This window comes from Kogia breviceps, chromosome 7, assembly GCF_026419965.1.
Source record: "Kogia breviceps isolate mKogBre1 chromosome 7, mKogBre1 haplotype 1, whole genome shotgun sequence".
Classification (NCBI taxonomy): Eukaryota; Metazoa; Chordata; class Mammalia; order Artiodactyla; family Physeteridae; genus Kogia; species Kogia breviceps.
In genome coordinates, this window is record NC_081316.1 from 11,663,918 (window position 1) to 11,687,675 (window position 23,758).

A 23,758-nucleotide genomic window follows, 5' to 3' on the forward strand; every position below is an offset into this window, starting at 1 on the left:
TCCATCAGATGTGGCAGATAGAAAGATAGAGGGAAAACCCAACAGATTCCCTCTGTGCACCGCCTCTATTATATCTCTGATTGAGGCCTCAACACGTCAGTCTTCTCAAGTTGATCACCAATGTGTTTGGGCAGTCAGCTTAAGAGCAAACACACATGGCTAGGAATGGCAAGAAAGAACCTCTTACTCACCCATTTGCTGCCTCTCCTCAAGACCAAATTTTGAGCTCAGCAATGCTGGAAATATTTCTGGACTGACTTCACCTCACTCTGATTCTTTCATTCTTCTGTATGATCCTCAAGTCAACATTTATTTAGCTGTCTATGATTAAGGGCAACCGGAAAGATAAATTAGATGGTTTCAAGGTTGACGCCTTGAAATTCCCTAGCTGTACACTGTCTTGACCTCGATACCTCCACCAACTTCAACCTCTATGCCACCCCAGTAACACAATGTGGCAGCCCCATCCCAGACCTCACCATAATGGGAGACTGCTAAATTTTAAAATCTCAAACCCTAAAATTTCCCTTTATCAAAACTTCTTCTTTTTCTTCTGTGCAACTGTCAGTGAACCTACTCTTGGTGACTTTTTGTTCCTCAAACCCTCCCAGGTTCATGAGTCTACTGGCTCTAAGTTATTCCTACTACCACCCTTCATGATTTGCTTCTTTTTCCCTGTACTATTCCCAGACTTAGGTTGCTGATGAGATCAGCTATTTAAATGAGGTCTACAACCCCACAAAGAAATTCACTGCTGCATAAAATCCTTCCTGAGCTTTCTGTTGTCTCCCTATCATATTCCCCACAGCCAGCCCAAGATAACTTTTCCTGACACCCTCAACTGGATATGAATTCTCCCTGTTCGAACTCTCATAGCTTGTACTTGTTACTCTCTCATGGCATCTATCACTTTCTGGCTCAGACAATAGTTATGTGTCTCCTTGTATTGTTTCTCTTTGAGGTCTTATAGGGCTTCAACTTCTTATTCATCTTTGTATTCCAGTGCTCGGCATCAAACAGATGCTCGGTGACTGTTTCCTGAATTGAATAGGACAATTTTTCTATACAGGAACTTTTAAAATGTCACCAGGGTATCAACTGCAAAGTTCAGAGGGGGGTAGTTTTACAGAGAAGCAAACTAAAATGTAAATGAGGATATTAATTTCCCATTGTTGCATAATGAATTAACACAAATTTAGCAGCTTAAAACAATAGGCATGGGCTTCCCTGGTGGCGCAGTGGTTAAGAATCTGCCTGCCAATGCAGGGGACACGGGTTCGAGCCCTGGTCCGGGAAGATCCCACACGCCGCAGAGCAAATAAGCCCCTGTACCACAACTGCCAAGCCCGCGCTCTAGAGCCCACAAGCCACAACTACCGAAGCTCGTGTGCCACAACTACTGAAGCCAGCGCACCCAGAGTCCATGCTTCGCAACAAGAGAAGCCACCACGATGAGAAGCCCGTGCACCGCAACAAAGAGTGGGCCCCGCTCCGTGCAACTAGAGAAAGCCCGCGCACAGCAACGAAGACACGACGCTACCAAAAATAAATAAATAAAATTTGTTTTTTAAAAAAGAATGCCAGCCTTCGAACAAACAAACAAACAATAGGCATCTATTCTCTCACAATTCTGTAGGCCAGAATTCTGAGCGCAGTGTGGCAGGGTTCTCTGCTTACCGTCTTCCTCCTGAGCAGGGTAAGAGAAGATAATGGGGTTTTGTAGCTCTACTCACCTCTTCAAGGAGAGTGTCACATCTTGCATCTTCTGAAGTTGGGAGGGAGGATAGTTTCACGTCCCTTTTGCAGATGAAACCAGGTTGAAGTTACTTGGAAAGAGCTTGTTGTTTAGTTCAAGGAGGAGTTTTCTTACAGTGAGAATCTTCTTGTCTTAATCCACAGTTATAAGGGACTAAAAGCTTGTGAACCCTTGGGGTGAAGAGAAGTACTGAAGATAAGTATTCATGTCTCCCAGGCACAAAGCAGAGGTGACTGCATTTAGCCTTTCCCAGACAGCCATGCCAAGATATTTGAAGGGATAATTCCAGCCAAAGTGGCAACTATTGGGAGAAAAGAGTATTCTATTTGGACCACTGTGGGAGAGGTGTTAATACTCTGTCCCCTTGGAGGACGTAGTGGCACATGCACGCCTTGTCCCTCATCTGCGGCTCGTTTGCTAGGTCACCTTTACAAATGTGAGCTGAGGTTCTGCTTCCTCATCTATAAGATGAGGGTCTCAAAGCCAAGCTGTCATGAAGACCAAATGTTTATGGATACAAACTGTAAACAGTTACACTACAGCCAGTATCATCACTGTCACTAGTCAGATCCGTCCACTGCTCTCCTAGTGTTGTGTTAACTCTTCAGGTACAGCAGAATCTTCTGAGGGATCTCCCTCTCCTGATTAATGAAAGTCTAACAGGATATCACACTTTGGTGTCTCATAACCGATACATCATACGTATAGAAGACTTTGTTCCATTTAACTTGCCTCTTCACATTCATTGGTTAATTTGGTCATCTTTATGGCTATGTAGTACATTCTTGGCAATCTATATGTAACTAAACTAAACAAGTCAAGCCATATTTTAAATGCATAAAGAGAAATGGCTATTTCAAGGAAACCTATGGTGAATCTCTTCATTTCTACTTCTGACCAAAAAGGCTCCCTACACCCTCCTGCTCTTTCATTTGTCTCAGTTCTGTTGTAAGCAGCTTTTCGCAGGAAAGAGCTCTCTGCAGGAGACCCTGTTGTCTTGTCACTAACCTCAAAGCAGGCACCCCCCATATGCTCTACTGATCTCCGGCCCTCACACATATTTCAAATATTTTGACCACACAATACCTTGCCTAATCTGTTGGCTCTTTCTGTAGATCCAAGAAGTAGAAATGAAGAATAAGTAATTAACAGATGACCAGATCTCTTCCCTAACTTCCCCTTTCACAGGCTGCTTGAAAAAGAGAGCATCTAAAGAAAAATCACAAGAAGTCAGCAAGCCTGCACGCAAGCCTACACACAACGGGGGATGCCGATGACTTTGACCCCATATCTCAACGATTAACTGAGATTGCGTCCCTTTTCCCCTTTAAAACCTTTCGTGGCCAAGCAGAATCTTCGGAGCTGGTTTTTGGGGGGACACCGAGTCCACCATCTTCCCAGATTGCCGGTATTCTGATTAAAATCAACTTTCCCTTCTACCAACATTTGTCTCTCTCTCACGTATTGATTTTTTTAAATTAATTAATTAATTAATTAATTTTTTTTTTTTCTGTCTTCTTTTCTGTGCGAGGAGGGCTTTCTCTAGTTACGGCGAGCGGGAGCCGCTCTCCCTCGCGGTGCGCGGGCCTTTCACCATTGCGGCCTCTCCCGTCGCGGAGCACAGGCTCCAGACGCGCAGGCGCAGTAGTTGTGGCGCACGGGCCCAGCCGCTCCGCGGCGCGTGGGATCTTCCGAGACCAGGGCACGAACCCGCATCCCCTGCATCGGCAGGCGGACCCTCAACCACTGCGCCACCAGGGAAGGCCACGTATTGATTTTTGAGCAGCGAGCAGCGGGACCTGAGTTCGGTAACACCGTCCCAAGAACACCGAGTTGTTCGGTATATGTCTTGCTGGGGAACGATATATCTGGACCATGCCTCAGCGCGACAGGTGGGGGGTTGCTACACCCTGGAAGTATTGTTCAATCACGTTTCTACCAGGGCCTGAGCTCTGAGGCTGTGCAGGGTTCTATGAGGATCAAACAGGGAATGGGGCTTGAACGTTAAACTGGGTTTCTTAGTTTAAGTGTGTCCTCTTCTGTTGGTATAGAGAAGAGCAGTTTCTTTTGTATAGTCACTTTACTCAGGAACAGAGATGGGTTAGTGTTTTGCTTGATTTTAAAATTTTTCTTAGGACCTTTAATTTCCCTGCTCACTTCCTTTTTCTCTTTCATTACCAAATAGTTAAGGAATACCTACCACAGAAATTGTGCCTTCCCAAGAACTTTGCCTTCTGTCCTATGCACTTTCTTTAAAAAAACAAACAAAACAAAAAATACAGCTTTACTGAGGTATACTTCACGTATTATAAAATTCAGCCTTTTAAAGTGTGCAATTCAGTGACTTTCAGTATATTCACAGTTTTTCAACGATTACCACAATCTAATTTTAGAATATTTTCATTAAATATTTTCATCCCTCTTCACTAGCAGCCACACCCCTTTCCTCCCCACCCCCTTATCCCTATGCAATCACTAATCTTTCTGTCTGTATGGATCTGCCTATTCTGAAGATTTCATTAAAATGGAATCATACAACATGTGGTTCTTTGTGACTGGTTCTTTCACCAGGCATGATGTTTTCAAGGTTCAGCCATATTGTAGCACATGTCAGCACTTCACTCCTTTCTATGGCCCAATAATATTCCACTGCATGGATATACCAACCCTCTTCCTTTTGCTTTTTTTTTTTGGAGATATAATTGACATACAACATATTAGTTTCAGCGGTACATATTTGTATACATTGTGAGCTGCTCACCACAGTGTCTCGTTAACATCCATCGCCACATAGCTACGGATGATTTTTCCTGTGATGAGAACTTTTAAGATTTATTCCCTTAACAATACTTTCAAATATACAGTACGGTGTATATAGTCTCCATGCTGTACATTATGTCCCTGTGACTTATTTATTTTATAACTGGAAGTTTGTACTTTTTTTTTTTTTTTTTTTCCCGGTACACGTGCCTCTCACTGCTGTGGCCTCTCCCGTTGCGGAGCACAGGCTCCGGACGCGCAGGCTCAGCGGCCATGGCTCACGGGCCCAGCCGCTCCGCGGCACGTGGGATCTTCCCGGACCGGGGCACAAACCCGTGTCCCCCGCATCGGCAGGCGGATTCTTAACCACTGCGCCACCAGGGAAGCCCTGGGAGTTTGTACTTTTTGATTCTCTTCACCCACTTGCCTTCTCCCTACTCCCTGCCTCAGGCAACCACCAATCTGTTCTCTGTGTCTATGAGACTGTTGGTTTGTTTATCTTCCACATACATGTGAGATCATATGTATTCGTCTTTCTCTGTCCAGTTGATTGGCTCAGCATGTGCCCCTATGTTCCACCCACATTGTGGCGAATGGCAACCTTCTTCCTTTTGGTTCTGCAGTTTTTAGCGCTCTGACTCACCATGTCTCTGACCTATTTTTGAGTATTTCTCCCTTTGAGGAGGGAGTTTCTCTTTTGAGGGGATATTTAATCTGTGTTTCACCATAGCCTGTCCTCACTGCCTTATACTCTTTTACCAATAATGCCAATATCATAAGATTTTTCAGCTCTGTTTATAGGGACTATTTTTCCCCAGCCAGTTCTCAGTGATGGAGGTTTGACTCTAGATAGAGGTTTGTGCTTTTAGTTTATTTTTTACGATGAACTGCTCTTTTTGTTCTTGAACATAATCTGTGGGAATTCTTGCTAATTTATCCTGAGGTTCTAGCCTTCCAGTTCACCTGGGGCTTGTCCTAAGGCTTGTCCTCTGAGCCTTCACCACCCAGGCAGTCCACACAGGAGAAGTCAGGGGCTCTAGCCTTTAGCGAGACTCTCCAACTGATAGCCATTTTTAGCACTTGTTTACTCTCCCGGGTTCCTGGTTTCACTACGTTTGAGGGTTTAGCTTGTTACTCCTTTTCATTAGGTTAATTGGAAGTTCATTTAAAAGATGATTTTACTTCAAATTTAGCATTTCAGGTGTTTCAGTTACGAAAGTCATTCAGGTATAGTATATAATTCACCACACCTCCAGATGCAGAAATCCTTCATTGTCCTGGTCTTTAAAGATATTTTCAATTCCCCTTCTTAACTTTGACCGTATCAGTCATATCTAATTTTTATTTGTATTAAGACAATTGCCGTTCCTGATGTCTTTATAGGTTTGACATGACAGGTCTTTCTAGCCTTCATCCATCAGGTCTTGTTTCCTTGTGTACTTTAAGATTTGCACAACTTGATTTTCTTCAGAAAGTTATATGGGGGAATTATTTCAGCTTGGGTTTAAGATTTTCTCTTAAGGGTTTGCGTTTGCTTTTTTTTTTTTTTTGTGATACGCGGGCCTCTCACTGTTGTGGCCTCTCCCATTGCGGAGCACAGGCCCAGCGGCCATGGCTCACGGGCTCAGCCACTCCGCGGCATGTGGGATCCTCCCAGACCGGGGCACGAACCCGTATCCCCTGCATCGGCAGGCGGACTCCCAACCACTGCGCCACCAGGGAAGCCCTGCGTTTGCTTTTGATTGGTACTTGAGGGTGCTACTACCAACCCGGGGCTGTTTTAAAATTAATTCTCAACTGAGATTCCTTTATCTGCAAAGCTTGTGTGAATTCAGACCACAAACCTCCATGAGGGTGCGTGGTTACAAATTTCCAGTTTACTTTTCCCCATACCCAGCACGAAGCCTGAGAGAGTGGAGATTTCTTTTTTTGTGAGATGGGACTCTTTTTTCCTTAATTTCCTTTCATATCGAAGTCTAGTCCACTGGACTCTCCTATGTATGTCTGGGTCTCCTAGCAAACTCTCCCCGAGAGTTTGGGTTTGGTCTCCCTCTCCCTGAGCCTCACGTACTTGTCACAATACAGGCCAAATATTGCCAGCGTTCAGCAGATCCCACCAGTGTGAAACTCATCTTCAGAGCTGCCTTGACTCTCAGGATTCCTGATTTTTCTTTACATTTGGAGATTTCCTTTTCTTTTCGTGTTTGCTCAGAAGTGTACTTTTCAATATTTTCTAAAAACTATTTCGTCCAACATCTTTAGTAGTTTTGCAGTGGTGGGTGCATCTATGCTAGTCAATCTGCCGTCATAACAGAAATGTAATCTTTTCAATATATTTCAGAATTCAAATGATCACTTCTTTTCTTTGTATTTTAGCTCTCCCAGGTCAAGATAGTATCCTAGAAATCCCTTGTTCATTCTCCTACTGGTGTTAGGTTCTAAAAATAGAAACTCAGGGGCTTCCCTGGTAGCGCAGTGATTGAGAGTCCGCCTACCGATGCTGGGGACACGAGTTCGTGCCCCGGTCCGGGAGGATCCCACGTGCCGCGGAGCGGCTGGGCCCGTGAGCCACGGCCGCTGCGCATGCGCGTCCGGAGCCTGCGCTCCGCAACGCGAGAGGCCACAACAGTGAGAGGCCTGCATACCACGAAAGAAAAATATATATATATTAAAAATAGAAACTCAGGAAACAAACTCTGGACGAAACTCCGTGTGGTATTTTCCATGGCAAGGAAGTTATGTCAAAGCCTAAAGTCATGCTGCTCTCCACGTGCCCGTGTTCAGCACCTGGAATTTGCCTATAGGCACCCGGAGAGTTAGAAGCCCATGACCGAGTGGTTGCTGTTCTACTTGTGATGTTGTGCTTGAGGAAGATCATTTACTGACCTGTGTTTAGTCCCATTTCTCTCCAGCCTGCAGTCTGAAATTCTGAAAGGGCATGTAAGGGTCAAACCCTGAGAAACTGAAGGTTATATTGACAAATATATATATTTGTTGATGCATATTATATCATATATTGGCGTAAGAGAGGAGAGTCAACTGTCAAGACTCAAAGAAGCCACAGGATTTGCCTGGCACTGAGCCAGTGCTGGATTTAGATGCACTGACTCACTTGAAATCCTGCCAGAGCACCAGGAATCATGTTAAATGCATTTCTCTTACATAGTCTAGAAACTTCCAGTCAACAGGGTCACTAATCTACCAGACCTTGAATTAACTGTGACAATGGGAAAACATTCTCTTCTTCTTACACCACTTAAGGGTATCTTTGATTTCCTTGTTCCTTAGACTGTAAATCAAAGGATTCAAGATGGGGGTCACCACTGTATAGAAGACTGATGCCATCTTGTCATAGCCCAGAGAATTATCAGTGCTGGGGGGCATGCAGACAAAGAGTCCTGAGCCAAAGAAAAACGTCACTGCTGTAAGGTGAGAAGCACAGGTGTTGAATGCCCTGGCCCTGCCTTCAACTGAGCTGATCTTCAGGATGGTGGCGGTGATATAACCATAAGATATGATGACGATTAAGACGGACGTCACACCAAAAATCACTCCTATCACAAACTTTATCACTTGTAGGAAAAACGTTTCAGAGCAGGAGAGGGCTAATAATTGAGGCAGGTCACAGAAGTGATTGATACCATTTGGTCCACAGAAATTGAGCTGAAGTAAAACACACAGTTGGATCAATGAGCCAAAGAATCCAACTATATAGGCTCCAACCACCACGTGCACACAGAGGGTGGGGGACATGCTATCTGTGTAGAGCAGAGGATTACAAACAGCAACATAGCGATCATAAGCCATGGCTGCCAGGATACAGCACCCAGTCAGACCCAGGCTAGCGAAAAAGAAGTATTGCATGGTGCATCCCATAAAGGAGATGAATTTAGGCTTCTGGAAGAAGTCTGAGAGCATTTTGGGTGTTGTAGAAGTAACATAGCAGAAATCTAAGAAGGATAGATAAGCTGCTGAGGAAGAAGTACATGGGTGTATGTATGTAGGAGTCCATCCTAATCAGGATGATGAAACCCAGGTTCCAGGCCACTGTCAAGAGGTAAGTCCCCAAGAACACTGAAAAGAGAACAATCTTGAGCTTGGGAGAACCTGAAAATCCCAAGAGGATAAATTTGGTGACTGTTGTATTGTTCCTTCCTCCAGCCCTTGTCTTGAAGTCTCTTCAAACTGCAGAAGGAGTTTGGGTTAATGATTGTCTATTTTTAATATTATGAAGCATACTTGTTTTGGATATAGTCTCATGTTTTTGGACAAAAATTATTCATAGTCAAGATAACTTTTTTAAACAATGTAAGAAATTATAAAAATTATTTTAAAAAACATTGGGAATCCCGTTCACACAGATGTTGCCAAACTGCTGTCTAAAAATTGGTACTAGTTTACACAAGTTCAAGATTTTATGACAATATACCTTACCATCCCATTCAACACTGCCCATAATTATTTAGCTCTACTCTTTGACAATCTTACACGTTAAAAAAAAAAAACTTTTTCATTATTTTTTATTTGCACTTACTTTATTGATTTACTTATATATTTTTTCACCCATTTGTTTAGTATGTTGTTTATTATTGATTTGTAGGAGCTCTTAACATATCAAGGATCATAACTCTTTCTCCCTCATACATTTTGCTAAATCTTTTCCAAGTTTATCATTTAAATAATACCAATATTGTTTATATTGGGTTTTCTATATGGATTTCTTTTATTTTTAGGTACTCAATTCTCTATGATATTTATGGTTCCTGGCCTTGGTATTATACTGAAAAATATTTCTTTACACAATCCAAAAGTCTTTTTAATATTCTCTTTTAATTCACTTGTATTTTTATATTTACATTTAAAATTTCTGGAGCATTTCAGTACACAGCATAAAGCATAAGTATGAGATTATTTTGGTTTTGTTTTTCCAGACTCTCCCAACACAATTAATTGAATGATTTCTCCACTGATTAAAGTCACTTCTATGATGAAATTGTTTATGGATTCCCTATTCTACCCAATTTTTAAACTAACAGTCGATGTACCATGTGTCCAGTCCTGCACATTTTATAACTACTTATGACTATATTTTATTAAAAATAATAGAATATTTTGATGAGTGGTAAGAAAAACATTCCCTCACTTTTTCACTCTGAGATCACTTTTTAAAAAATACATTTATTTACTTCATTTGATTTAGTTAGTTTTGGCTGTGTTGGGTCTTCATTGCTGCGGGGGGGCTTTGTCTGGTTGCAGTAAGCCGGGGCTACTCTTTGTTGCGGTGCGCGGGCTTCTCATTGCGGTGGTTTCTCTTGTTGTGGAGCATGGGCTCTAGGAACGCAGGCTTCAGTAGTTGTGGCACACGGGCTTAGTTGCTCCGCGGCATGTGGGATCTTCCCAGACCAGGGCTCGAACCCGTGTCCCTTGCATTGGCAGGTGGATTCTTAACCACTATGCCACCAGGGAAGTCCCTGAGATCATTTTTTTCTTTCTTTTTTTTTTTTTTTTTTTTGTGGTTTTTGTGGTATGCGGGCCTCTCGCTGTTGTGGCCTCTCACTGTTGTGGGAGCACAGGCTCCGGACGCGCAGGCTCAGCGGCCATGGCTCACGGGCCCAGCCGCTCCGCGGCACGTGGGATCTTCCCGGACCGGGGCACGAACCCGTATCCCCTGCATCGTCAGGCAGACTCTCAACCACTGCGCCACCAGGGAAGCCCCCTGAGATCATTTTGATGGTCCTCATATTTATGTCTTCAAAAAATCTTTATGATGAACTCAGGTAAATGAAAAGGCATTTTTATTGCATTTCATTCTTACATTAATTTTGGGGGGAAATAACAGATGATTTTTCTTTGCTAAGTTCTATAAATAACAAAAAAAACTAACAATTTTAATAAATCTGATAATATTGAGACTATCAAACTTGACTGAACACCTGGGTTGATTCCAGGCTCTGTCCCTACATTGTTATAGTTTCTCTGTGTCTTCAGTCTCCTCATTGTAAAATGAGATAATTGTGGCTATTCTCCTTATATCATAGGGATCTTTTTTTTTTTTTTTTACAAATAAGGGAACAGTAGTCATGGTAGGAAAACACACTGAAAGAAAGGTAACCTAATATTTTAAGATATTATTTTAATACCCCCAAAAGACGATCATTTGACTACTAGAAAAGGAAAAACTGTACTGACTCAATACCATACATCAGTGTCCCCAGTGAGGCCACAAGATTCAGACTATGTCCCTACAGTAAGATCTGAATCACACGTTTATGTACTTAGAACACCTTCAGTATAGATAGAGTCTATCAGCTACATTTATAACGTAGCTGTATTTCAAGAAGTTAAACAAAGGTTTCTTTGGAAACACCAGTTGCTGTGGTGTTTCTACAGTATGTTTTGTCATGTCTGTCCTGAAAATACCTGTGCTCTGGAGATCCTGGAGCCATAAGATTATTTTTGAAATTTTAGAAAATGCTTTCAATGAAGTTGATTGGTTTTTGATCCTTATACCTTTGATACATTTTTAACAAAAAGGTTTTTTTAATGACAAGGCAGAAATGGTAAAATATTCATCATAAAATACATTTGCTAATTCAAAAATAAGAGAAAATGAAATAAAGTATTTAAATAATGATGATGATGATATTAATGATTAAAACTCCCAGTAGTTGAGACAGGTTGCATAACTAGAAAAATAAATAGAATATTTCATATTTATTCCTCAATTATTTTTAGTTGTTTCCTTTTGTTGTCTGTTATCACGCCCCACTGTTCATTCAAGACCAGACATATAGCAATCAAAATCATTGGTTGTGATTTAAAATACGCGGTCCAGAATAGTAGAATACATACGGCTTCCTCACTTTCCTTCAGGCATGTGAAATGCATGGACAGGCCAAGCAGCACTAGTGCAATCCTGTCACCTGTGATGTCAAAAGGATGACATCACGAGCAGTAAACAGAGTGAATCTTTTAAGGAGCAAACTTACTATCCTTCTAGAATTTTTTGATTATGGAAATTCATTGCATATACAATGTTTTCAGAATCCCATATAAAAATAAAATTTATGGGAAAGTAGCTTTAGAAGTTTGAAAATAAAAGCAGATGAGCAGTTGCTCAACATGGAAACACCATTTCTAAGATTTTGGAGAACTAGCAAATGGCATAATAAATTATTCATATGCTTCCAACAGCACAAGTTACCAAGAGTAGTTTAACACTCGGTTAAGAAATAAAGTCATTCTCCTATCCTTGCTTTCTATCTTTCTCTCTTAACTTAATACAACAAAATGTTATATTTCCAAAATAAAATTTTACATCCCATGAGATAAATATTTTACATTTATTTCTTTTTAATAATAAAGCCCAACTTAAATCACTATTTATAAGTCACAGAAATGTTTCTCTGTTCAGCAAATAATTTGATGTTATTGAATATCTAACATCTGCCAGGCACCAAATAAGACTATCATTTGGGAAGGAAGATTAAATAAGTATTTCAAATAGTTCCTGGACCAGTTCACTATCGTCATTCATATCTTTTCAGAAAAGAAGGTGAAGAAAATAGGTGATTTAATATGAAGAGGGAAATACACAATGTATAAAGGTAAGCATATTTTCCTGCCTACACTGGGAATCTGTCCCTCTTATGAATATGGGGCTCCTTCTTCTATGCTCCCTCAGCATCTGTATATTTTTCTAGTACAGTAAGAATCTCACTTTTTAAAATATATATGTTTATTTATTTATTTATGGCTGTGTTGGGTCTTCGTTGCTTCACGCGGACTTTCTCTAGCTCTGGGGAGCGGGGGCTACTCTTCGTTGCGGTGCGCGGGCTTCTCATTGCGGTGGTTTCTCTAGTTGTGGAGCACAGGCTGTAGGCGCGGGAGCTTCAGTAGTTGCGGTACGTGGGCTCAGTAGTTGTGGCACTCGGGTCTCAGTAGTTGTGGCTTGGAGGCTCTAGAGCGCAGTCTCAGTAGTTGTGGTGCATGGGCTTAGTTGCTCCGCGGCATGTGGGATCTTCCTGGGCCAGGGCTTGAACCCGTGTCCCCTGCATTAGCAGGCGGATTTTTAATGACTGCGCCACCAGGGAAGTCCCAGAATCTCACTGTTCTTATTTTATTTTTATGAGTTTTCCCATTAGACTTTAACCTGTGCTTTTAGGCAAGAATAAATATATTTTTAATATTTCTTTAACACCTAATATATCAGTTATATATTGATGTGTAACAAACTACTTCAAACTTATTGACTTACAACACCAACAGTTTATCATTTCTCATGTTTTTCTTGGTGCATTCACACTTGGATCCTTGACACGGCTGTATTTATCTGATGGTTTGGATGGTCTGAGATGACCTCACTTGTTTTAGGTCTCACGGGGAATGGTTGAAATTCTCTTTCCCCATGGCCTTTCATCCTGGAGTCTTCTAAATGTGATCTCAGGGTTCCAAGAGAGTCAGCTCCAACAACAAATGCTCATCAGGCCCCTGCTTGTGTCAAATGTGCTGATGTTTCATTGACCGAAGTCAGTCACATGACCAACCAAAGAATCAGTGTGGTAGGGGACTATACAGGGAAATGGAAACAAGGAGATGTGATTCATTGGTGTCCATTAAGCTAATAATGTACCACACTGAGGTTTAGTTCAGTGGCTGAACCAGAAAATGTAGGTATGTAACAAATATTTGTGGAATTGTAGTTTATTCAGCTATCTCTTCTGGAACAGTGTAGAAAAAGTGCTTACTATATCTTGACTGTATCAATGTGGATATCTTGGTTGTGATGTTGTACTATAGTTTTAAAACATGCTACCATTGGGGGAAACTGAGTAAAAGGTACACCAGCTGTTATTGTATTATCATCTTAGAGCTACATGTGAATTTACAATGATTTGAAGTTAAGTACTTAACAGAAATCCTACAAAGGAGAAGTAAACTCTAAGGCACCTCGTTACTGAGAGCTGAGTCCAAGGTAAAAGCTCCAGAAATAAGACCCCTAAGAATCTTTTACCCCAGTTCCAGACCTTGCTCAGCAGTTTGAGGGCCATAAGTAAAGATCTCCCAGGGCCATAAGTAAAGATCTCCCAGGGCCATAAGTAAAGATCTCCCAGGGCCATAAGTAAAGATCTCCCAGAGCCTTTCTCAAGTACCTGTTTCTCCCCCAAGAGAGACCTCAAATTACATTAACAACTTCTTTAAACCTGATCTCTTCCACATATTAACTAGCATAAATTCGTCAAGGTTTTAATGTAGATGACAACATGCTAGTTTCAAATACTAATGTGGGTGTCTTCCTAGGTATATATTCTGTTGGTAACTGGAATAAGAATTTGGAAGAAAGCAGATAGACACCCTATTTTTACAGTCTTCTTTTTTGAATGTAGCGTTCAATTTTTCCCCAAAGTTTCTGTTTAAAGGGTAGATTTAATTATATAACAATAAACCAAAAATAAAAAGTTAAACAAGGACTTTACATATCAAAATATCAGTATCTATCCATGGCCAATTGCTCCTCAGTCTAATCTTTGGACATAGAAGGTGCGTCAGTATGGAACCAAAATCCTGATTTAAGTACCAAAATACCAAATTTTTGTATTTTGATTTTCAGATTTGGGAAAAAAGGATCTGATATTTGATAATTAAAACAAAACAAAAACAAACGAAACAAAAAAATCTGTCTTGGATAATATCAGTCTGGCACTCACAAAGCCTGGAAACCTGGAGGAATAACTTCATTTTCCCTTTGTATCTAGATGTTCTGACATTGTATTAATTTCCTAAGGCAACTGTAACAAGCTACAGTCGCCGTCATAGGTGTGGAACCGCAGATACAGAGGGCCAACAGTACCACCCATTTTACACAAGGGACTTAGCAGTTTTTGGTACACAATTTTTGGTATCTTCAGGGGCTCCTGGAACCAATCCCCATGTATACTAAGGGACAAATGTACCACAAACTCAGTGCTTTAAAACGAAACATTATTCTATCATAGTTTTGGAAGCTAGAAGTCCAAAATCAGAGTCGCTGAGCTTAAAGCAAGGTGTCAGCAGAGTACACTCCCTACAGAGAGCTCCGGGGGAGAATCGGTTCCTTGCCTTTTTCAGCTTCTTATGGCTGCTGCATTTCTTGGCTGTGGACACATCACGCCAGTCTTCAAAGGCAGCACTTTCATTTTCTCTGTGTTCTTCCTCACATCACCTTCTCCTCTGTGGCTGTATAGAATCTCTCTTTGTGTGATATGTGTGATTGCATTTAGGGTCCACCTAGGGGAATCTCCCAATCTCAAGAGTTTTAAAAATCACATCTGCAAAGATTTCGCCATAAAAGGTAACATTTACAGGTTCCAGGGATTAAGAGCTGTTATCTGGGGGGGGGTGGAGGCATTTTCAGCCTACAACAGATGTCAAAAAATTGTCCTTGTTTAGGTTTTAAACTTGAAAATAATATCATGAAGTCAAAAAAGTAGAAGGTCACAGAGTACAGGCTTTAAGAGCAGACAGATCAGGGGTTCAGATTTCAGATTTGCTCTCACTAATTGTGTGACTTTGGGCAAGTTACTTACTCTCTTTAAGCATCTATTCTCTTATTGCTAAATGCAATCTTGGAGGATAATTTTGAACATTTAGAGAAATGTCTGGTTCTGTATAAAGCCTTGGTAAATGTACAGCAAATTATAGTTAAACCATTTTTATTATTAATGATGAATATAAAATTGGTCATTCATTAGGGTCTAGTAATATGCTAACAAAAATAATATAGTTCAGGTGAAGAAGCTAAAGCTGTTAGAAAATTTTGCATTTGCTTCTGAATATATATGACAGTATAGAAATTGAGGCTAAAGCCTGAACTTCTTGAATTCCACACATATTCAGGTAAAAGTTCAGCGTTTTGGTTGAACACAAATCTTTCAAATTTCTACCAAGTGCATCTGTTGAACATTTCTTCTGCATCCCCTGGCAGGTTGATCATATATATTTCCTTTGTAGGGTCCCAAACCAGGAATAAGGATGCTGTGAATGATTACCTACAAACGATTTATAGAATGTATCCGAAGCATACCCAACTTCAACAGCATAATCTGGGGCCCTCACTTTTACATGACATCATAAGAGAGGGACACAGTGGTTACTCTCTGACTTATGTGTCTCCCTCCTTCTCCCCTTCCTTCCCCCCTCCCTTTCTCTCTTCCTTCCCCAAACACTAAGTGTCCAGTATGTGCAAATACTGGACTACTGAGACTATAGTGAGAATAACACATAGACTTTATCATCAAAGAGCTTGCAGTCTCTCAGGGGAGGCAGTTACCTAAATAAATAATTCCTATGAAGGGAGATGTGTTAATAGTATGAACATCAAAATAGGGTTTTCATCTAGAGATCTCCAAGTACATGCTATTCGGGATTGTTTATTAATGGATGTGGGAATTAAGGGAGAGGGGTTACTATTTTACAGACGGTATAGCTTAATGATGTTCAAGTCAAATAGATATGGTTTCAAATCCCACCTCTGCTACCTGTGTGCTCCTGAACAAGCTACTCAACTCTTTCAAGCCTCTGTTTCTTCATCTGTGAAATGGTCACAATGCTAGTAACTTCCTCATATTATTTTTGATTCTCTACCACATTATACGTTTGCAAAAGTATTTCCTAAGATTACATCACAACAATGTACTTAGAAACATGACTCTAGTATCCTTCATGGTTATCCTGACTATAGAAGGATATTGATTGCATTTTCAACTCCAGTCATAAGCTAATGGCACGAATGTACTTGTTCATTGAGAGATGACACCAATTACTGAAAACTCTTAATAAACTGAAAAGGACTTTTTCAGAAAGGGATTCTAGGTATAATCCTGAATGAATATGAACTTCATATAGACTTGGAAGAGGAGGAAGAACATGAGCTTTAGAGTCTTGGGCCAATAGCATGACTTGACCAAGCTACTTTAATCTTTCTGAAGCTCGATTTCTTCATTTGTGAAATAGGGATATCAAGATTGGTGGTAGGGTCATGGTAAAAATAGCATGAAATCTTATACCTAAGGGACCTTACATAATTCTTGGAACAGGGTAGAAGGTTGCTCTGTTTCTGTTTCTAATATTATTATTAAATTATCAAATTTCCATTTTTTTACCTCCTCATGATTCGATTTATATTAAAACTCCAGGGAATTTTTATCTTGTTTTGTTCTTATGACAAATAGATAATACACAATGATTTCCCAAGCTAGATTTTAATTTCCTGAAGGCCAGAGATATTTTCATGCACCTCTGGTTAAGTTCTCTACTCCCTAACCATGAATACTGGCCCCTAGACAACAATACTGAACACAAAGAAATTGAGGTAGTTGAATTTTTCTACTATTTTGTGATACAGTGATCAAAATATTTTAAACTCATAAAATGTACTTAAGTATTTCAAATGAATTAGGCACTATCTTTTTTTGAGTATGAAAATCTTATGTGTCCATCAACAAATATTTCATTTCTATTCTCACTTCTACTGTTATTGGGTGAGTTTAGAAGTCTCGTTCTCTCTAGGCATCCACTGAGAATCAAATGCTTCTAATAAAAATTCACCAGCATTTTCCAAAGTCTGAATAGGGTTGATGAAAACAACGTGACTGTGAAGTCATTTTTCTAAAAACTAGATAATCAGTCTATTCAGGAAAAGGAAATCAAGCAAATTAAATACCTGGTATCACTGTAGACTAGTTTTTAACTGAGTAAGCCATTTCAGTTTTCAACTAGGCTTTGTAGCATGATTTAGTGAGTCTTGGTAAAAGTTATTATATGTTACTTTCATTTAAAATTGAGGCTGTGGGTTCTTGTTATTATTGTTAAACATAATTAAAATTACTTTTAAAAAAGGCTTTCTTAAAGGTTTTGTCTTAGAGTATAAATAAATGTTATCTAAATACTGTCACTTTCCCTGTTTTTTTTTTTCATGTTCTAAACAATTAGAATAAATAAGAGATAATGTAAATGGTTGTTCGAGACACAAGAAAGTTGATCTTGCTAAGCGAGTATCTTAGGAAATGGTGATTGATCACAAACTGATCAGTTTCCTAGGAGTGCTAAGTGCATAGAGAGGAGTGACTAACATTGTCAAATTAGAAACACAAAGGAATTTTTCCAACTAAAACACCAAGCAAGGGTTTTGAAGAAGTAAGAACTAAAAAGATAGTTAAGAATATAGGAAGCCACAGGGACTTCCCTAGTGGCACAGTGGTTAAGAATCCACCTGCCAATGCAGGGGACATGGGTTCGATCCCTGGTCCAGGAAGATCCCACATGCCATGGAGCAATTAAGTCCGTGTGCCACAACTGCTGAACCCAGAAGCCACAACTACTGATCCTGCGTGCTGCAGCTACTGAAGTCCACACACCTAGAGGCTGTGTTCCGCAACTAGAGAAGCCACTGCAATGAGAAGCCCATGCACCACAATGAAGAGTAGCCCCCGCTCGCCACAACTAGAAAAAGCCTGCACACAGCAACGAAGACCCAATGCAGCACCTCCCGGAAAAAAAAAAAGAATATAGGAAGTCACTTCTTCCATCAATTATTTCCAAACGTTCCATAAATGCTCTCGGATCTTGAATAGTAGGAATGCACAGCTATCCTCAATACTCCTAATAGTAAATAAGAATGTACTTTAGACAGGATAAGAATAATGTAGGATCATTAAAATCTCAAGGTTCTTTCTTTGGGCTAGAAATATATTAACTCAGTGTAGTAATACAGTTTACCTTTTATTATGTTAAATCATTGCTCTTCGTTGATCACTTATTTTGTGCCAGGCACAGTTCTCAACAATCCACATACATCTCATTTATTTTCATACAACCCCATGGGCCTTGTCTTTTTAATATACATATGGGGAAACTGGGCATGAGGAACCTAACTAACTTGTCCAAGTTCAAGCAGCTAGTCAGTGCTGCGATTTTGGACCAAGTCTTGTAAACACTAAAATCCTTGCTACTGATCACAATGCTAAGGGAATGGAAAATAAACTATTGTTTTAATTATATTATGTGAATTAATTATTACTTAATACATGCAGCTTTTTTTTTTTTTTGGCCATGCCCTGCAGCATGTGGGATCTTAGTTCGCTGACCAGGGATCAAACCCATGCCCCTGCAGTGGACGCGCAGAGTCTTGACCACTGGACCGCCAGGGAAGTTGCCATACAGCTCTTGATAAACACAGTCTTTTCAAATCATGACATTGGGGTTGGGGGGGCGTGCGTGAGGTAGTAAAAGAAATTATACCAAACTCTCTGTACAAAAGCAAGTTCCCAATTCAAGATATTATTCACTTAACTGCATATTCTTGTTTCTGTTAAAATTCTCCACTGAGGGGAAATATATTACTTCCTAGTAGAAAAGACCTGAGCTCTGAGCAAGTTTGAAGCGTAGCTAGAAGAGAGAATGATGGTGGGAAGACATGCTATGTAGAGGAGGGAGGCTCCCAAATTGGGTGTCAGGGTCATTGAATACCATTACTATATACCCCATGCTGCCACTGACCACAATTCTCACCCAGATGTTTGTGAGGAAGGTGGGCCACTGATGGTTGTTTATTCCACTGGAGTCTGGGAAATCTAGCAGCATCCACTGCCCCTTCCTGGTCTGGACACTTTCCATGCCCTAGATTCCTAGGAAGGTCATTGAACAGTTACTTTCAACCATCTTCTAAAGGAACATTCATATGGGAGGACCTGCCTCCTCCAGACTCTTCTTTGGCTATGCAGTCTCCTGGCCAGCCTAGATAAGAGAGGCAATTCTGGGGTTCACTTAAATGCCTCCTTAAGCTACAAAGTGGACATAGGATAGCTAATTAATTTGTCCAGGTAATTGTTCTCTAGTGAAATGACAGTCAAAAACATGAAGGATTCCCCTGCTGATTCTGTTTTTGTCTTTCTGGATGATTCAAGTTTAGAAAACTTTTTTTAGACCAATGAATTGCTAGAATAGGAATGCATATTATGTATTATCTTTATCCATTAATATTTTGATAGACTCTTAAGTTGCTTCCATATCTTGCCTATTGTAAATAATGCTGCCATGAGCACTGGGGTGCATACATCTTTTTGAATTAATTTTTCTGTTTTCTTCATAAAAATGATCAGAAGTGGAATTACTAGATCTTTTGATAGATCTGTTTTTAATTTTTTGAGAAACCACCATACGTTTTCCATAGTGGCTGCACAAATTTACATTCCCATCAGAACAGTGCACAAGGGTTCCCTTTTCTGCACATCTTTGTCAACACTTTATATTTATTGTCTTTTTGATAATAGCTATTCTGACAGGTGTGAAGTGATATGTCATGGTCGTTTTGATTTTCATTTCCCTGATGATTAGTGATGTTGAACACCTTTTCATGTGCATGTTGCCATCTGTATGTCTTCTTTGAAAAAAATGTCTATTCAGATCCTCTGCCCATTTTTAATTGGCTTTGTTTTTTTGATGTTGATTCTGTGAATTCTTTGTATATTTTGGATATTTACCCCTTATCAAACATATAGGTAGCTATTATCTTCTCCCATTCAGTAGACTGCCTTTTCATTTGTTGATAGTTTACTTTACTGTGAAAAAGCTCTTTAGTTTGATGTAGTCCCACTTGTTTATTTTTGCTCTTGATTTCCTTGTCTGAGGAGACATATCCAAAAATATATTGCCAAGACTGGTATCGAAGAGCTAACTGCTTATATTTTCTTCTAGGAGTTTTATGGTTTCAGGTCTTACATTTTAGTCTTTAATCAATTTTGCATTTATTTTTGTGTATGGTGTGAGATAGTCCAGTATGATTTTTTTGCATGTAGCTGTCCAGTTTTCCAAACACCATTTATTGAGGAGGCTGTTTATTCCCAACTGGATAGACTTTCCTCCTTTGCCATAGATTAATTTGCCATATAAGTGTACGTTTATTTCTTGGTTCTGTTCTATTCCATTGATCTGTACGTCGGGGGTTTTTTGCCAGTACAATACTGTTTTGAATACTGTAGCTTTGTAGTATAGTTTGATATAAGGGAGTGTGACACCTCCAGCTTTATTTTTCCTTCTCAAGATTGTTTTGGCTATTCAAGGTCTTTTGTGTTTCCATTAAATTTTTAGAATTATTTGTTCTAGTTCAGTGAAGAATGCCACTGTTGTTTTGATATAGATTTCATTGGATCTGTAGATTGCCTTGGGGAGTATGGTCATTTTAATTATATTAATTCTTTCAATTCATGTGCATGCTATATCACACTATTTGTGTCGTCTTCAATTTCTTTCATCATGCCTTATAGTTTTCCAAGTACAGTTCTTTTACCTACTTGGTTAGACTTATTCCTAGGTATTCTTAATTTCTCTTTCTGAGAGTTTGTTGTTAGTGTATAGAAATGCAACAGACTTCTGTATATAATTTCATGTCCTGCAACTTTATTGAATTCATTTATTAGTTGTTACAGATTTTGGGTTATCTCTTTAGGATTTTCTCTATATAGTATCATGTCATAGGCAAACAGTGACAGAGTTACTTTCCAATTTGGATTTCTTTTCTTTCTTTTTCTTGTCTGATTGCTCTGGTTAGGACTTCCAATATTATAATGAATAAAACTGGTGAGAGTGGGCATCCCTGTCTTGTGTCTGACCTTAAAGGAAATGCTATAAGCTTTTCACCATTGAGTGTGATATTGGCTGTAGGTTTGTCATATGTGACCTTTATTAGGATGAGGTGTGTTCCCTCTATACCCACTTTTTTTCGAGTTTTTATCATAAATGGATGTTGAATTTTGTCAAAAGCTTTTCTACAATTATTGAGATGATCATTGATTTTTATTCTTCAATATGTTAATGTGATTTATCACATTGATTTCTTTGTGGATATTGACCATCCTTGTATCCTTGGAGTAAATACCACTTGATCATGCTGTACAATCCTTTGTATGTGTTGTTAAATTCAATTTGCTAATATTTTGTTGAAAATGTTTGCATCTATGTTCATCAGTGATACTAGCCTGTAATTTTCTTCGTTTTGTAGTGATTTTGTCTGGTTTGGGTAATGCTGGCCTCATAAAATGAGTTCAGAAGTGTTCCTTCCTCTTCAGTTTTGTGGAATAGTTTGAGAAGAATAGGTGTTAACTTTTCTTTAAATATTTGGTAGAATTTATCTGTGATGCCATCTGGTCCTGGACTTTTGTTTATGAGTAGTTTTTTTGGTTACTGATTCAATTTCACTACCGGTAATTGGTTTGTACATATTTTCTTTTACTTTCTGATTCAGTTTGGAGATTGTGCATTTCTAGAAATTTGTCCATTTCTTCTAGGTTGTCCACTTTATTGGCATATAATTGTTCATAATAATCTCATATGATCCTTTGTATTTCTGCAGTGTTGGTTGCAACTTCTCTTTCATTTTAAAATTTTATTTATTTGGGCCCTCTCTTTTTTCTTATGAGTTTGGCTAAAGGTTTATGAATTTTATTTATCTTTTCAAAGAACTAATTCTTAGTTTCACTGATCTTTTATATTTCCTTTAAACAATATTTCATTCATTTCTACTCTGATCTTTATTATTTCTTTCCTTCTACTAACTTTAGGTTTTGTTTGCTCTTCTTTTTCTAGTTCCTTTAGGTGTAGGGTTAGGTTGTTTATTAGAGATTTTTCTTGTTTCCTGCAGTAGGCTTACCATGAGGTTTATATTGATATATAACAACCTATATATACATGATTATTTTAAGTTGATGACCCCTTAAGTTTTACTACATTCTAAGAACGCTGCATTTTCAACTCCCAAACAAAAACAAAAAAAACTTTTTACATCATATTTTATGTCTTTTTGTTTTGTGTATCCCTTAACTACTTGTTATGGAAATAGATTATTTTACTTTTGTCTTTTAACCTTCCTACTAGCTTTATAAGTGCTTGATCTACTACCTTTACTGTATATTTGCCTTTACTAATGAGATTTTTTTCCTTTCATAATCTTTATATTTCTAGTTGTGACCTTTTCTCTTCCTCTTAGAGAAATTCTTTTAACATTTGTAAAGCTGGTTTGATGGTGTTGAACTCGTAGCTTTTGATCCTCTGGTAAAATGTTCAATCTCTCTATCCATCTGAATGAAAGCCCTGATAGGTAGAGTATTCTCAGTTGTAGCTTCTTTCCTTTCATCACTTTAAATACATTGTGCCCCTCCCTTCTGGCCTTCAGAGGTTCTGCTGAAAAGTCAGCTGATAGCCTTATGGGAGTTGCCTTGTATGGAACTCTTTGCTTTTCCCTTGCCACTTTTAAGATTCTGTCTTTAATTTTTGCCATTTTAATTGCAATGTGTCTTGGTGTGGACCTCTTTGGGTTCATCTTATTTGGAACTCTTTGTCCTTCTTGGACCTGGATGTCTGTTTACTTTCCCAGCTAGAGAAGTTTTCAGCTACTATCTCTTTAAATAAGTTCTCTGCCCTTTTCTCTCTCTCTCTTCTCCTTCTGGGACCACTGTAATAAGATTGCTAGTATGATTGATTTTGTCCCAAATATCTCTCTAGCTATTCTCATTTTTTAAATTCTTATTTTTGTTCACCTTGGGTGATTTCCACTACTTTGTCTTCCAGTTCACTAATCCATTCTTCTGTTTCATCTGATCTACTGTCAATTCCTTCTAGTGTATTTTTTATGTCAGTTACTGTATTCTTCACGTCTGTTTGGTTCTTCTTTATATTTTCTAACTCTTTGTTAAACTTCTCACTGTGTTCATCCGTTCTCCAGAGTTCACTGAGCATCTTTATGATCATTACCTTGGGTTCTTTGTCAGGTAGTTTGCTTATCTCCACTTTACCTAGCTCTTCTTTTAGAGTTTTATCTTTTTCCTTCATTTGGAACACATTATGCCTAATTCTCTGTGTTTATTTCTGTGTATTAGGCAGGCCTGTTACATTTCCCAAACTTGGAGAAGTGACCTATGTAAGAGATGTCCTATGGAGTTGGCAGCACACTTCCCTCTGGTTGCCAGAGCTATATATTCTAGAGGTGCCCTCTTTGTGGGCTGTGTGGGTCCTTCTGTTATGGCAGAGTCAACCACTGGGGGCACACTTATAGGTGGCACTGGCCCTTGTCCCAAGTGGCTACCAGACCCTACCTCATGTAGTGGCTGCCAGCCTGCTGGTGGATGGGGTAGGGTCCCAACACAGCTGACTACAGGGCTATGGGTGCAGGTTCCCAGGGCTGGTGCTGGCCTGCTGATTGGTGAGTAGGCC

The 23,758-nt window shown here is 39.5% G+C and overlaps 1 protein-coding gene across 1 annotated transcript; it reads right to left on the reverse strand.

Moving 5' to 3' along the window:
- Positions 1-7,729: 7,729 nt before the first annotated feature.
- Positions 7,730-23,377, reverse strand: LOC131759716 (olfactory receptor 5AN6-like). The gene is given in 4 exon segments (XM_067039383.1): positions 7,730-8,482; positions 8,484-8,694; positions 10,937-10,952; positions 23,086-23,377. Coding segments are annotated over 4 exon segments (1,272 nt in total).
- Between the last annotated feature and the right edge of the window lie 381 nt (positions 23,378-23,758).